The sequence below is a fragment of the Ambystoma mexicanum genome, chromosome 12 (genome assembly GCF_040938575.1).
Source record: "Ambystoma mexicanum isolate Mex_15411 chromosome 12, UKY_AmexF1_1, whole genome shotgun sequence".
Taxonomy (NCBI): Eukaryota; Metazoa; Chordata; class Amphibia; order Caudata; family Ambystomatidae; genus Ambystoma; species Ambystoma mexicanum.
In genome coordinates this window covers 795163386-795178868 of record NC_090936.1, presented here as the reverse complement: position 1 = coordinate 795178868, position 15483 = coordinate 795163386, and the positions used below count along the sequence as shown (strand labels likewise).

The window sequence follows — 15483 nt, the reverse complement described above, 5'->3', positions numbered from 1 at the left end:
CTTAATTTAACCCGTGCAAACACCTGAACCGGTATTCACGAGCTGTGCAAAATTCGCAAAGTACAACAAATGTTGTTAAAGTGCTATGTGCATTTGATAACCTGAAAATTAATTTTACAGTTTATAAAGTGCCTAGTGCATTTAGCAGCATGACAGAATCCTATGTCGGAACATGATAAAGTGCTTAGTGCATCCTTAAAAACAGATGTATTTTACACTTGAATCATTTGTAAATAGCATGAATTAAGAACAGTTTTACCAGATCATTATTTGGGCAATTGCCTCCACATAATAAAACCTCACTTTCAAAACAGCCCCATGCGATATAAATGACCCTAAAATCAATAATAAACCAATGGGAGTAAGAGACAGATTGAAATTAAAGAAATTAAAGAAAAATGTGCATATTACTGTTGTTCCATTGTGTTACATTGATACTTCAACAAAGAATATCCGTTGGTTGCCTTACAAGAAAAATAAGTGAAAAAATAAAAGCTAAAAGACAAGAGAGGTCTAGAATTCTTGTGAATCTCGGAATGGCAAAAAAAGGAAAAAATAAATAGACCCTCGAATCGTTATGATTGTGAGAAAACATAACACCCATGTTTGAAACAGACCAAAAGCCGAAAACAATCAAATACATTTTCAGTGTGGGTTGACGCAATCCTATAAATACAATATATTATAAGAAAAGGAGCAATATGTAAACAAAGAGAAAAGTCTTAAGTACACATAATTTTTGAGGTAACTGGAACCCAACTCAGCATGCCACGGTCTGGGATCGTCTTTGGCAGATCAATGTTTTACTTTTATTACTTTTTAGACCTATTAAGTTCCTATGAATGTGTATAATTCTTCATCTAGGTTGTGGCCCTGGGGTTTCTTTGTCTCATAGTCCAAGATATATCTGGTTTCCATTTGTCGCAAGAGGAGTTCACGGTTTCCCCTCCTTGCTGGTTTTTGGATAGCATATATTCCAAAGTATCCAAAACCGTCGAGTTTTCCTCTGTGCTTTTCTTGGAAATGTAGAGCCATTGGGTATGTTGGATCGACATTTTTAATTGCTCTGATATGTTGCAAAATTCTAAGTTTTAACTTGCCGATCGTACTCCCTACATACCACTTATCGCACGGGCAGGTAAGGACATACACAACGTACTCTGTTTCGTAAGTGATTCTAGATTTTATGATCACATTATTGTTCAGAACAGGATGTTGGTATTGTTTGATATTTTTAGCAAATTTGCAAGCCTTACATTTGGTACATCTTTGAAAACCCTCTGGGGCGGTACTTAACCAGCTTTGAGTCACAGGTACTGTTCTTGGGCTCATATAGCTTGATACCAGATTATCTTTCAAAGAGGCTGAGCGCCTATAAGTAATATTGATGTTGGGCCCTAAGGTACGTCCCAGATGCTCGTCCTGCCTAAGTACATGCCAATGTTTGTGTATTATTTGGTGAATGTTCTTAGAGGCTTTGCTGTATGTCAAAATGAGACGTGTCTCTTGTTCTTCTGTTTCATTTTCAATATGAGCCTTGGGCATTAGCAAAATCTTGCGATCCATTTGCCGTACTTTATGAAAGGCTCTCTCCAACACTTTTTTTGGGTAACCTCTTTGCTGGAATCTTTGTGCCATTAGTCTACACTCCTTGTCATAAGTTTCCAATTGCGAGCAATTCCGTCTGATGCGGATGAATTCACCATAGGGAATGCTCCATTTTAATGAGGTGGGGTGGTTGCTCTTAGCATGCAATGGTGTGTTGGAGCTAGTTGGTTTTCTATACAATTCAGTCACCAAACTGTCATTGTCCACATTGACAAGTATGTCCAAATAGACAACGGTGGTCTTGCTGTGGCTCTCGGTGAACTGAAGATTGTATTCATTTATATTAAGTAACTTCACAAACTCCAACCATTCGTTTGCGGGTCCGTCCCATATTACAAATAAATCATCTATGTAACGCAGCCACAGGACCACCTTATCTGTTAAGTGACTGTTGGAGGGAACCCACACTACAGATTCTTCCCACCATCCCATCATTAGATTTGCATCTGAGGGAGCAAACGTAGTCCCCATGGCTGTACCTTGCAATTGGGTGTAAAACTTGTTGTCAAATAAGAAGCTGTTATTTGTTAAGCAGAGATTGATCATTTCTAAAATCATCTTACCATGTTCAAGATAATTCAATGATCTGGTGTTTAAGAAATGCTCACAGGACTTTAATCCATCTGTGTGTCTGATCGAAGTATACAGGGAGTCAACATCTAATGTGGCTAGTAGATATGTCCTTTCCCAAGGTATGCCGTCAATTTTATTTAGGAAATCCTTTGTGTCTTGTAAATATGACGGCAAGCTTGTGACAAATTTTATCAATGTTTCATCTACTAGTTTAGACACATTTTCGAGTAGTGTCCCACATAAAGTCACTATGGGTCTCCCCGGAGGTCTGGTTTTGCTTTTATGAACTTTTGGCAAGAAGTAAATTGTGGGCATCATTGGAAATCTAGGATGCAAATATTTACACGTGTCTTCCTCCAAAAGACCTTTTTCCTTCCATTTCATCAGCAACTCAAAAAGTTGATTATTCATTTCTAATGTTGGATGCTTGTCCAGCAATTTATAGCATTTCTGATCCCTCAGTTGTCTATTGGCCTCAGTGATGTAATCAGACCTATTCATAATCACAATGTTGGTACCTTTGTCAGAGGGTTTGATGATGTAATCATCCAATTTTTTCATGCTTGAAAGTATCTCTAGTTCTTGTCAGGTTAAGTTATTTTTAGAAATGTTGGTTTTAGTTTTCCTTATCTTTTTGAGGTCAGTTATCACCAGATCTTGAAAAGCCTCTATGTTGCCACCAGGATTGAACATGGGATTGAAACGTGATTTAAGTCTCAAGTTGCTCTTACTAGGCCAGTCAGTGCTAATGTTCATAAGTTCCCAGTGAGGGTCGCTTATGTCTTCATCGTCTTGCCACTCGGTTTCTAGATGAACGAGATCTCGTAAAGCATTCATGTCTTCAATTATCAGGGGAGTGTATCCCAATCGGGGCTCCTCATCTTTGGTTTTGGGTGGATTGACAGCAAATAATTTTTTGAGGCGGATCTTACGCATGTATTTGTCAAAATCTATTCTTGTTTCAGCGTAATTATATGACGTTGAAGGGCAAAAGTTTAGTCCAAGTCTAAGCACCTGTTGTTCTTCTGACGAGAAAGCATGTGATGTTTACAATTGACATATCTGTTGATGTATTTTGTGTCATCATCAATTCTTTGTCCCAGAGCGTGTCTGTCTGTCTGTTTTGTCCACTGCTCCGGTATCTGAAGCGGTTGCTCCTCCTCGTTTTCTTGTGCCTCGCGACTTTGTTGACTTTCCCTGTCCTTGTCCTCTTGTCTTTTTGTTGGTTCCGCCCCTGCCATCCATCCCTAAGAGTCTCATTTCTTCTAAAAAAATTAATTTTCTTTGGGGCTGTTCATTTTCACTTTCCGTGGAATCTACCTCTGAGGAAGATGGTATACTTGATGCTGCTTTTTCAGCCTGAGATGTTGTTGTTGGAAAAGTTTTCCGTAGAGTATCAAATCATTTAGCAAATGTGAGGACTCGGCCCTTTTCATAGTCCTCTTTATCACGGAGAAATTTACGTTGTTTACGCTGCTTGATCTCTTCCTCAAATGTTTTCAGTCCCTTTTCTATATTTACTCGAATGGTTTTGCCTTCTTCACTTGGATTGGACTTATTGAGTTGTTCTTCAATCTCATTTATTTTAGTCAGTGCTTTTAGTCGATCAACCTTTGCATATTTGATCAAAATGTTAAGGAATGTGACAGAACATCTGTTACTTGATTCACCCCATTCCACCAGCATGGCCGGGTCCTGCTCCTCAAAAGTTGGTGTTGTGAGTATTCTTAAGCCTCTTGGAATGCGTCCCACATGCTTAATAAGCAAATTCTCTTGTTTAACCACTCTAGCAAATGCCATTCAGTGCAGCATTCGTCACCTGCTCACATGAAGCAGCAAACAATTACAATACTCTGCATTTCAAAATGTTTATTTTGACAAGCATTTTGATGAACGTTAAAAAATTCATATGTGCATGTACAGCAGCACTGTGTCACTTTTCCATAAAATAAGGGAAAACCAGTTAACATAGACCTGTAGACCATTTTAAAGTGGCACTTCCAATGTATAGGTGCTTCTTAAGTCTTTGTTTTTTACTTTGCATTCTGTCACTTCCAATTCACTTTTAACCATTCTAAAACTGAAACTACAAGTTGCAGATGCAAAGAAAAAAACATGACTAAACTTCATAATTTGAAACTGTGACAGCTATATCAAATAAACATATGAAATGCTGTGCCTTTCGAAATATTTTTGGAAGCCTTTTTAAGAAAGTAAAAAAATACATATCTGAATTTCCAGCAGCACTGTGTCACTTGTTCATAAAAGAAAGTACAAGCAGAAAAAATAGATAATGTACACCATTTGTAATTGGCACTCAGTATATGCCAGTTTAATATCTTAACAGTGCATGTATACTTCCTAACATAACCCATTCTAATCGTCAGCTGCTTATGCAGTATACTTTTTTCTCTACATTCTGTGACTTGTACTCCAACTTTGACAATGGTAAAAGTGGAACTACAAGTCCCATAACACAAACAAAAACTCTGACTCCCTAAGCACCTACAGATTAGAATGCATCATGTTGGCAAGTATGCATATACTCCTAACACATTAAACTTATACACACCAACTGCCTTTAAAAGTATACTAGACATTTTTTCCATCAAGTTTTCTTCTCTTTTACAAAATGTTACAGAGCTTCTGCAAATGTACATACGCATTTCTTAAATTTCATGATAATGTTCCTAAAAGCAACCATTTTTAACCACCCACAAATTGTATTAACATTTTCCCCACCACTCCCCCTTCCATTACACATATGACCCTTCCTTCCTAACAGTACTTAGCCATTACCACATATCCCCACTAACTTTCTTTTACAATGATAGGAAATAGGCATATCTCTGCAATCAACAACCAAAAAATGAATACCCTTTGCATTCGACAAAGTAAGTACATTAATGTACCAGGTATATATATGTTATTATATCAGCACAGTTTCACAATATATATTACCCCAAACTACTCTTTTCACACCAACATTTCTTTCACTCGAGCCCATTATATTCCATCATTCACACTCCTTCTATTCCCATTTACACACTACCATTGCAACACCAACTCTGTTCTTCAAAACAGCACAATCACCATACAGATTCAAACACACTACCACTGCCTTCCTCACTAACTCAACATCATCACACCTCTGTACACTCGAATTCTCAAAACTTTCCAACCACACCTAATATAGCACCTCACAATCAAACAGCACTCTATTCATCTCCACGATCACACCCACACACCCATGCACAATACATGCATATACATTGCACACATTTCCAATACACCCTTTCTCTTTTCCCAACAGACAACAACATGCCTACTAAAGAGCAACGCTGTAGAAAAGAAAGAAAAACAAGAGCAGATAAGACTAAACGTACACCATAGTCACCCATCTCTAAAACAATTTATAAAAAACATTAAAACAAAAGAGCTAGTAACCTCACTCAGCAAAACTAAACCAACCACTACTAAAGAAGGCAAGGCCCTTCTTGCAAAAACAAAACATAAAAAATGATGTACAAAGAAAAGCAGACCTACTAACAAACCAAATCCTCTATCTACCAGTGTTAATGAAGTCACGGTAAAGCAATCCAAAAAACAGTTGTTACAAAAAATATTCCACCATAGAGTGCTTCAAAATCTTATAAAAACATCTGAAAAGTCACAATCTTCCCTTAAAAATGACCACAGGAGAGCAATCCTGCAAGCTCTAATTGACAGCACTTTTCTACTAAAGAGAGCATTGTGTACATTGTTTTTAAACAGAAAGAAACCACTAACTAAATTAATCAATAAATTACAACAAGTACTTCTAAACGTGCCCAGTGTCGATATAGAGACCTTTTCAAACTTCTGTAATGGTGAATGGATTCACACAAGCAGCACAGAACCATACTTCAATGAAGAAGCTTATAAACAAGAACAACAAAAAACAATTGTCATAAACACTAATGGTTGAGGGTATACAATGGTGGAACAAACCATTATGGCAAAAGAAACCCCTATAGAAAGGAAATCCCCAACAAACTTCGACCCAAATGCTTCTTTCAACCAAACCAACCATTCGGTGTACAAATGGGCATGCAGCTCAATGTGTAATGTACGGCAACAATCCTTTAAACTTTACGACAATTCCTTAATCACTATGTAAAACTAAAAGACAAAAGTAAAATGAAAAATTTACAAACCATAGACTCCTGTCCAGTGCGCAGCTACACTGGTCTGCAAGGACTTTCATTGGCCTGCATTTTAGGAACTGCGTGCAAAAGCACTTTTTACCACATCAAAATGTTAGTGACACACCATTATACCATACTGAATCTTGTGCATCAACTATACAATGCAAGAAGTCCTGCTCTACAACGGCAAATTTAAATAGCATTCTACATGGAAGAGCCAAAGAACTCCTTCAAGAAATAGAACACATCCAAAGTAAATACTTTGGAACTGAAGGTGACTTAGAGAGTTCTGTACCTTCAGAAAACATTACAGAAATCCTCATAAAAACCAACATCCTAATAAAGACATTCAAAAAAGAAATAGCTAAGTTTCAAAACACATCTGCTGAAATACAGACCAAATATGTGACTGTTGCCGCAAGAATGTTTTTTAAAAAGAGCACAACAATAGTAGATCTAGCTCACAAAATGGAAGACAATAAAGAATCCCAATGGTTCCAATTAGCTATATATCTAACAGCAGAAGGTAAATACAAAATAACTAACCCCTCACACCGACGCGGGACGCGAGAGGACAAATCATTGCAGTTGGGATTTATCCCAGTAATATCCAACCATTTAAAACTACCCTAACGCTTAAGAGTGACACCACAGGATATGCCTTGATTTGAGAAAGGCACCATGCCGAAAACATGTGTTATCACAGAGGGCCACCAATAAAACTTACCAATTACCTAACCACTAAGTACTTTTGGAATCAGCATCAAATTCATTTTGGCGCAGTAATAAGGTGTGATCAAAGCACTTCCTTTCTACTTTTGACAAACGGAGTAGGGGAACACAAAGTCTCCGTTCTCTTTGACACACCAATGCAACAGGGCAAATTTGCAACAAAGGGGTTGCAGAGGTCATTATAGTGAAATCATTGAAAAAGTTACCTCAACATTTTTCTAACCCCTCAAGAGTGTGCACGTACTGCAACACAAAGCTTGACAATAACCAAATGCCATTACATGCTATCACTAATAACTTAGAAATATTCCCACTTCCAAAACCTATGCAACAGCTTAACTTGTACAAGAGCATTACAATACACACAGTGCACCCATTTCAAGCTATAATACACCTTCAACCAAAAATTAGCAAAATTACCTCCATCCAAGCTACTAAAGGGCATCTGTGACACAGTAGTATATTTACCATTGGATCTAAAAGAAAATGTTCAAACTCTAGGACTACAACGGCCAATAGATTAATCTGGTTAATGGTGTGCCAAAGAAAGACAAAAAATTGTGGCAACAACTAGCCAACTTAAACAAAGTTAGACAAGCCCTACAATATCTTAAAGAAAACAATGAATACTTCAAAGATATAAACATAGAGGAAAACTTAAAAGAAACCACCCACATTATACAAGAGTCACCAGAAACTGGCAAATTTGAATGTGTAGATCCTGTTACAGCAGCCAACATTTCAGACCAGTATACCATTCACCCACTGCACTCCAAAGACACAATTGATGATGCATTAGAAACATAGCAAATGCATCAAGCAAAAGGATCCCCAATAAGCATATTGGAAAAAAGTGTAGAAGCACATTGTTTTCCTCTACTCTTTCTTACAGGAAAAGGAGGAAAAAATGATGAAAGGTCCACACAAATGAGCGTATCAGAATATCGCTCTTTACAAATGTATTCTGAAGACCCCAGATTAAGGCAAAATGTTGAATACATTTTCCACCTCCTCTTTGAAAGTGAACTAGCAACTCTATGTTCTGGAGTTGCACACACATTACAAACAGGCTCTAACTTTTTAAACATATCTGCTACCCAGCTGCTTCAAAAAATAAAAGACAAAGATGAGGTTTTGTAGTTAAGTATCACAAATCTATTGGCAAGCATGCACGGTACAAAAGAATACTGGTTCCGATGTTATACTGATGTACATTGTATGCTAAGGAACCTAGGCCCACCCACATGGTTTGTTACTTTAAGTTGTGCAGAGTATGCATGGGATGACTTTCACGACTTGTTACGCACTGCAAACCAAAATAAAGATGGAATAGACATAAAACACCAGAACTCTGTTCTCTTGACCCTATAAATGTATCATTTCTTCACAGCCATTCTGCATTTTATCTGCAATAAAACTACTCCTCTGCTCTGAGAAGTGCAACACTTCTTTTGGAGAAAAGAATATCAATCCAGAGGAGCACCACACATCCACATGGTTTGGTGGATAAAAAATGTTCCATAATGTGGCCATGATTGTGACCCCACTGTTTTAGTTTATTGAAAAATACATTACCTATGACATCCCTTCAGAAACCACAGATAGTGACCTACATACACAAATCTTATGTTTCAAAAACATAAATGTGGCAAATACTGCTGACGTAGATATAAAAACAAAGGGAACTACTATACCAAATGTCACTTTGGATTCCCTAGACCAGTGTGCCAAAAAGGACAAGTAAATAGCTTGATGTTTTCTGTTAGATGCAGCGTAAAAGGCAAATCCCCTAAAAATACATACAACATTAAAAGGGACGAAGCATCCAAGTACGTCAATGATTACAATGCAACCATTGCCCTCTTGTGGAATGCAAACATAGACATACAATACACTGCAGACAATTCTACTGCAGTTGCAAGATATATCACAGCTTATCTCACCAAAGCTGAGAAAACAGAGCTAAAGGACCTCTGGGATGACATATCATCTGACAAAACTCTATTACAGAAATTGCTCTCCCTTAGAGAATGCGGGTCCTACCAGGCTGCAGACCATTTAACAGGTACAGCCTTATATGGTAAATCTGAGCACATTGTCTGGCTGAATCTTGGACCAAAACCATACCAGAAAAGAGTACTAAAATCCTACGAAGAGATAGAAAACATAACCACAAATGATCCAACAGCCAGGACATTTTGAAAAACAATTTACTTGACACATACTACTCAAACAGAAGTACTGCTTTGGAAAACATGTGTCTTTATGACATTGCCCAAAACGACAGCTACAAAAACAGTATGACAACAAATGAGAAAACTGGCAAATATTCAGTTTCAACTCGTGAAGGAAGTCTAGTGGAACTAACCAAACCCAGTCTAATTAATCATGTAAAATTATCATTTAAAACTCCACAACATATAGAACTGTATTACATGATCCTACTCCAACTTTTTAAACCTTGAAGAAAAGAAAAGGAATAATTAGGTGACTATGACTCATTTGAAGCAGCATTTAAAGCAAATGAAAGCAGTATAACAAATGACAATTTCAAACAATACGAATAAATGTTGGACAATGAATGCCAACAAGAGGAGGAAATTGAAGCTCAACAAGACAAAGACACTCCTGAGGGCAGTCAAACTTCCCTTACAGGAAGCCAAGACCCACTTGGAGAACCACTCATTCTAAATGAAGCAGAAATAGCCATGACTGAGGTAGAAAATACCATGTATCAACATAAAAAATTTGAGGAAGACTTGTCAGTTCTGGAATCTCAGCTAAATGATGCACAACTCACCATTTCTCTAGAAGTCACTCAAGAAATTGAGCATGGTTTTAAACATGAAACTAAGACCTATATCTGTAAAAATTATAAACCTGTGCTCCTGTATGTAAGTGTGGAAGCTGGTTCTGGTAAAATATTTGTAATTAAAATAATCAGCACATTTCTACAAGATTAAACAAACACCAACCTTTCAGCTGTAGTAACAGCCCCCACAGGTTTATCTGCTTACAACACAGGTTTTGTCACTTTACACCGACTACTACGCCTCCCCGTAGAAAACCGAAACAAATTGGAATACAGCAAATTGGGTGCAGTAGCTGCAACTGAGGTATGCAGAATTCTAGAACAAATGAAAGTGCTCCTTCTAGATGAAGTAAGCATGGTGTCCAACCTCATGTTGGCTTTAATTCATCTTAGAGTGCAAGAAGTCCTAAAAACCAACTATGAGGAACTGTTTGGAGAAAAACCTGTTATTGTTTTCGCAGATCTCCTACAGTTAACGCCAGTGAAAAGGCAACCTATTCTGAAAACATTAAGACACAAACAATTCTGTAATACTCTCAGATGCATTGGAAATGTAAACCTCTGGCAACATTTTCACTACAGAGAACTAACTCAAAAGATGCACCAGTCTGCAGACCTCATATATGCTAACATTTTAAAAAGCATTAGAACTGGCTGCTTATTAAAGATGCAAAATCCATCTTAAATAGTAGACTAATCCATGAGCTATATGGGCAAAATATGTCTTCTCCTGATGTCATGGAACAATTAACTCAACAAAATCTAAAATGTATGTCCTCAATGCCAACCCTTGCAAGCTGTAGACAATTCAACGAGACACTGTTGAAAAAACTAAATGCAAATGCAGCTCCACAGACAAACTAGAAGTGCACAGCATGACACTTCCTATGTGTCAACAAGCAACAGCACAACTAAATAGCTTAGAAAAATGTATCTCCAACACAGCCGGATTGGAGAAAATATTAACTTTGTGTCTGAAAAGCAGATTAATTCTAAAACGTAACCTTGACGTAGAACAAGGCTTAGTCAATGCAGCAATTGGTACAGTTGTTGGCTTCCAAACATATCGGCATAAAACAACATTCAGTTTGTCAATATCCACTTTGACAAACTTGCAGTAGTTAAATAAATTGGCTGAACAATAGAACGTTTCCTTCTTTTCAAAGACATGTACGTACACAGAGAGAAATGTTCTCTGTCACTTGCATATGCTGTCACTATTCACAAATCACAAGGTCTAACCCTAGATCAAACATTGATTGACATTGGCAGCGCAGTCTTTAAAGAAGGTATGAGTTACGTAGCACTTTCACGTTTGCGCACACTCAATGATCAATTCCTAGTTAACTTTGATGCAAACAAAGTCAATACTGACTTTCCTTGAATCCTAGAATACAACAGGCTGCAGGCACTATACACCCCCATCTAGATATGTACCATGTACCTCAAAAAAGAAACATTTTACAAGCTATAGCAGATTTCCCAACAATACCACTAAAAGAACAACAACCAACTCCTGTATCAAACAATACAACCACAAAACTGTCTACTACACAGTCAACTTCACATCCATCAGAAAAGAAAGACACAAATGTCTCTTCTCCAGAAAGAGCATCAGGCCCATCTAACGATCCACACACAGAACTCTCTGGTCTATTTAAATTCAGGAACCCAACTGGAGTAAATTGTTATGCTAATGTGACAATGAATCTTCTCTTTCAATTGCCACCAATTGTTCACAACATTTACTTAAACAGCTCAGACCAGTTGTGTTTGCAAATGCTCGCCCTTCACAGAAATGCCACAAATAATCCAGACAACACTTACAATGTCTCAGATATACGGCAATAATTAGACTACTGTGCAGGAATGGTAAAATTGACCATAAACACAGAAGATGATCCACAAGAATTCCTAATGTACTTACAACAAGTACTGGAAACCAAAAACATCCATATAAATAAAATCTTCCAGATTTCATACACGTGGAAGCATACATGCACTCTCTGCAACCATGTTTCACAAGACCACATCCCTAATGAACAATTTCTATATGTATCCATACCAAATTGTGAATCTATTAAATTTCACCAGCTTCTGCAGAATGCATATCATGGCATATTATGCCCTTTTTGCAATTCAGACAATCATTCCACCATACAAAAAAACCTCACATATCCAATATTTCATACTAATGCTTCTAAGGTACAATGCAAATGGTACCAAAAATAACTGTAAGCTTACAGGTTTCACACATGGCCAAGTATTTCTTGGAAAGAAAACCTTCACAGCAGTAGGTGTAATATACCACGCTGGTGCCGCAACTACTTCAGGGCACTACACTGCATATGTGGAAAAAAAGTAATTGGTTTGAATGTAAATATACCTGTGTTACCCCAAAACATAGGTTACCAGCACATTCTCCAAATGCTTACTTAATATTCCTTCAACCCAAATTTAGTCACTAAACTATAGCACAATTAACAGTTATAATACACCGGCAGGTATCTAACTACATCCATAATACTGCAAGTCAATCTCGTTAGAATACGCCAACAGCTATCTAACTACTTCAAAAACATCCTTCATTGCAAAGCACTTCAAATACGCCATCTCAATCCTTATATAACAAAACATCTTCTAACCTCTAATGTAGTTAGAATACGCCAACAGGTATCTAACTAGTTCAACCATTCCCTTAATTACAACATACTTCAAACAAACATACTATCACCTTTACACTCACGTAACTCTAATGTTTTGTTTTTAATCAGTTCAGATTTTTTTCCCAATGATTATGTAATGGCAAAACAGCAGCAGTGTGTCATACACTAATGTTGCACTAAACATAGTACTTCAAGTTTACTGTTTATGAGGGTCTAAAAAAGAAAAGGTATATTGAAAACTGAATACCACTACAGCTTTTGAACTACCATGCTTAACCAATTGTACTGTTTTTCATGACGCTACCACACTAAGAAGCCACAGCAATCTTAATCAACTGCATATTCTGTGAGCACTATCCTCAATTGTAATTCAATCATAACTGCCATATATAATTCAATTAAATAATTCCTCCATATTACAAACACTTTGTACTCCCACTACATTACGTAAAATTACTTCACACATAATCCAACTATGGTGATTCTCCATAGTTGGAGAATTACATTACCTATCATTACAATACACATATACACATATTACTACTGTGGTCATTGTGCCTAGTGCACATATTCTGACCACAACACAATTAACGGTATAACAAGTCCATATCATACACAGTGAACTAATAAAACTCACCCCCATGCCCATGCAATCGAGATGATGTCCATGGACACCGAAATTGACCACAGACCCGGCCGCATTTCCAAACCCTTTATTCACCTATAAAAACAGCTCTACATTACCTTCATTCCACTTCCCTGCCATTTCTACGCACCTCTTTCAGCCATCAAATAAACCCAAATGTATTTCCCATGCTGTACATTCACAGCACTGCCCTCGAACTACCGCAGTGTCCTCAAAAAGCTATGGCACTTCCCCAGCCTTTTTCAACCTACAAAAACAGCCCCATATCATTTCCACTCCCACCAACATTCCCAGCCCCTTTTCCACCACCAACCGACCCAAAATGTGTTTTCCAGACTTTTTCCCCACTGCACTATCTGTGGTCAGCTGCGGCTGTCGCGGATCCAACTTGGTGGGCATTTCCAAAAATCTGACGCACCTCATGTTTTGCATTGACCAATCAGTGGGCACGTCCAATATCTGCGGACATCACGCTGCCGCCCTGCACCAATCGGGGGCCCGTCCGAGGACCGAATAGGGAAGTGAATCTGCGGACCGAACCCAGATATCACTCATTTCTTTGGACCATGTTTTTGGTTATTTAAAAAAAGAAATACTGGATGGATGGATTTACACCAAATTTACATAAGCATGCTTTTAGGACAAGCCGCCGACCCTGCCTGGTGACAATCCATCTAGTAGTTTGGGCTGTTGGCATGAGCACATTTATTTTTACATTGCGTCTATGGGAAAAAAACACATATTTTCGGACCCCCTCTATAATTTTGCCCTGCCCTTGAAACCGTGAGGAGCTCCGTGAGGAGGCATTCGGGGGGGGGGGCAAATTATAAGCCACCCAAATTATATATATATATATATACATATATATATATATATATACAAATTCCAAATGTTTAAACTAGGGAATTAGCAATGACATCACCTCCCCAATAGCAGCAGGACCAATGACACAAACTCATGTCATATAAGCTTGTTGATGGCCATAATGACTAACAACCGTGAAGAGCAATTACACATTTTGTGACATCCTGTCCCATGGAAAATAGAATACCTCAGTTAACCACACACACATACCGGATTCTGGTGTTCGTATAATGGCACTGTCAATGTAGCCAGGTTCAATGGTAACTGCAGAGACTTCAAAAAGGTATGTGGTGTAGGGTCTAAGAAGATCCACGACATAGGTAATTGGCTGATTCCAAACAGAGCTAATCCTGCTTGAAGACATAGTACTTAATGAAGATGTAGAAGGAGAAGTTGTTGTAGATTGTCCACGAGTAGACGTGGGGCTGGTTGTACTCCACAAGAAGGATTCTCCCTTATCCTAGCAAATAAAAAGAAAACAAATACCAAATATTACACAATGTTTGCCTTTTCAAATACCACAGGTGGGATTACTGAGCAGAATTGATTTTTTTCGAATCTATTACAAATAGGTAGCAACATTTTTAGTGAAGAAGAGTTTTTTCTAACTTTTGAAAGAGGAAGTCATGCCTAATCGTGTGACAGTCATTGATTCTTGGACAGGAATTTGTGTTACGATTTTTGGGGATAAATTGCTGGAATGAAGGTAAGGCAACAGAGATAATCCCTGTGCCATTCGTTCCATAAATCTTAAAACCAGAGTCAGTGTAATGATTTATGATGCCACAAACAAAGTTCTAATTTGGCACAACCCCACATTAGGGACAGATTTATAGTTTTAGGGCAAGAAATGTCACACACTGCTGTCCATTTGCTTGTGTATTCCTCGGAAACTGCGTAAAACCTGTTTTTATTGTGGCAGCAAAAGCAGCCTATACAACTTGTTAGAGCACTAGTCTGGACACAGAGAGTGGGAGAGATGATAGGCACAATGGGTGATATTCAAAGGGCACACATGGCTGTCAATCATTTTAAGAACATTTTAAGAACATGCCTCAGGCAACACAGCTGATAAGGATATTTGCATGTAACTACAAGAGTCGTCCACTTGCTAGCCTTTATATTTAAATTGTGTTGGCGTTTATGGCCATACAAGCATCTGATAAAGACTTGCATGGCACAGAGGAGTGTGGTGTTAAGGAAAAGCATGCCACATATCCGCTGCAGAGAAGGAGCTAAGTACCCCCAACTCAAACATCTCGCCCCCAGCACCTGTATGTTGAATACCGGAGTGTGAAACACGTGTAGTACCAGTAAAAATAACAATCATCAAGAAAGTATTGAGATAAATGGCATCTTGGGATCAAGATGAAGGATTTTATGCTGTAGACATAA

The 15483-nt window shown here is 37.9% G+C and overlaps 1 protein-coding gene across 12 annotated transcripts in view; it reads right to left on the bottom strand.

The window, feature by feature from the left end:
- PTPRQ (protein tyrosine phosphatase receptor type Q) overlaps positions 1–15483 on the bottom strand; it is a 2012995-nt gene that overhangs the window by 1259287 nt on the left and 738225 nt on the right. For all 12 annotated transcript variants that reach the window (XM_069629300.1, XM_069629298.1, XM_069629293.1 and 9 more), the window contains one exon: positions 14299–14548. In XM_069629300.1, coding sequence (XP_069485401.1) covers positions 14299–14548 — 250 coding nt within the window. The remainder of the gene's footprint in view (positions 1–14298; positions 14549–15483) is intronic.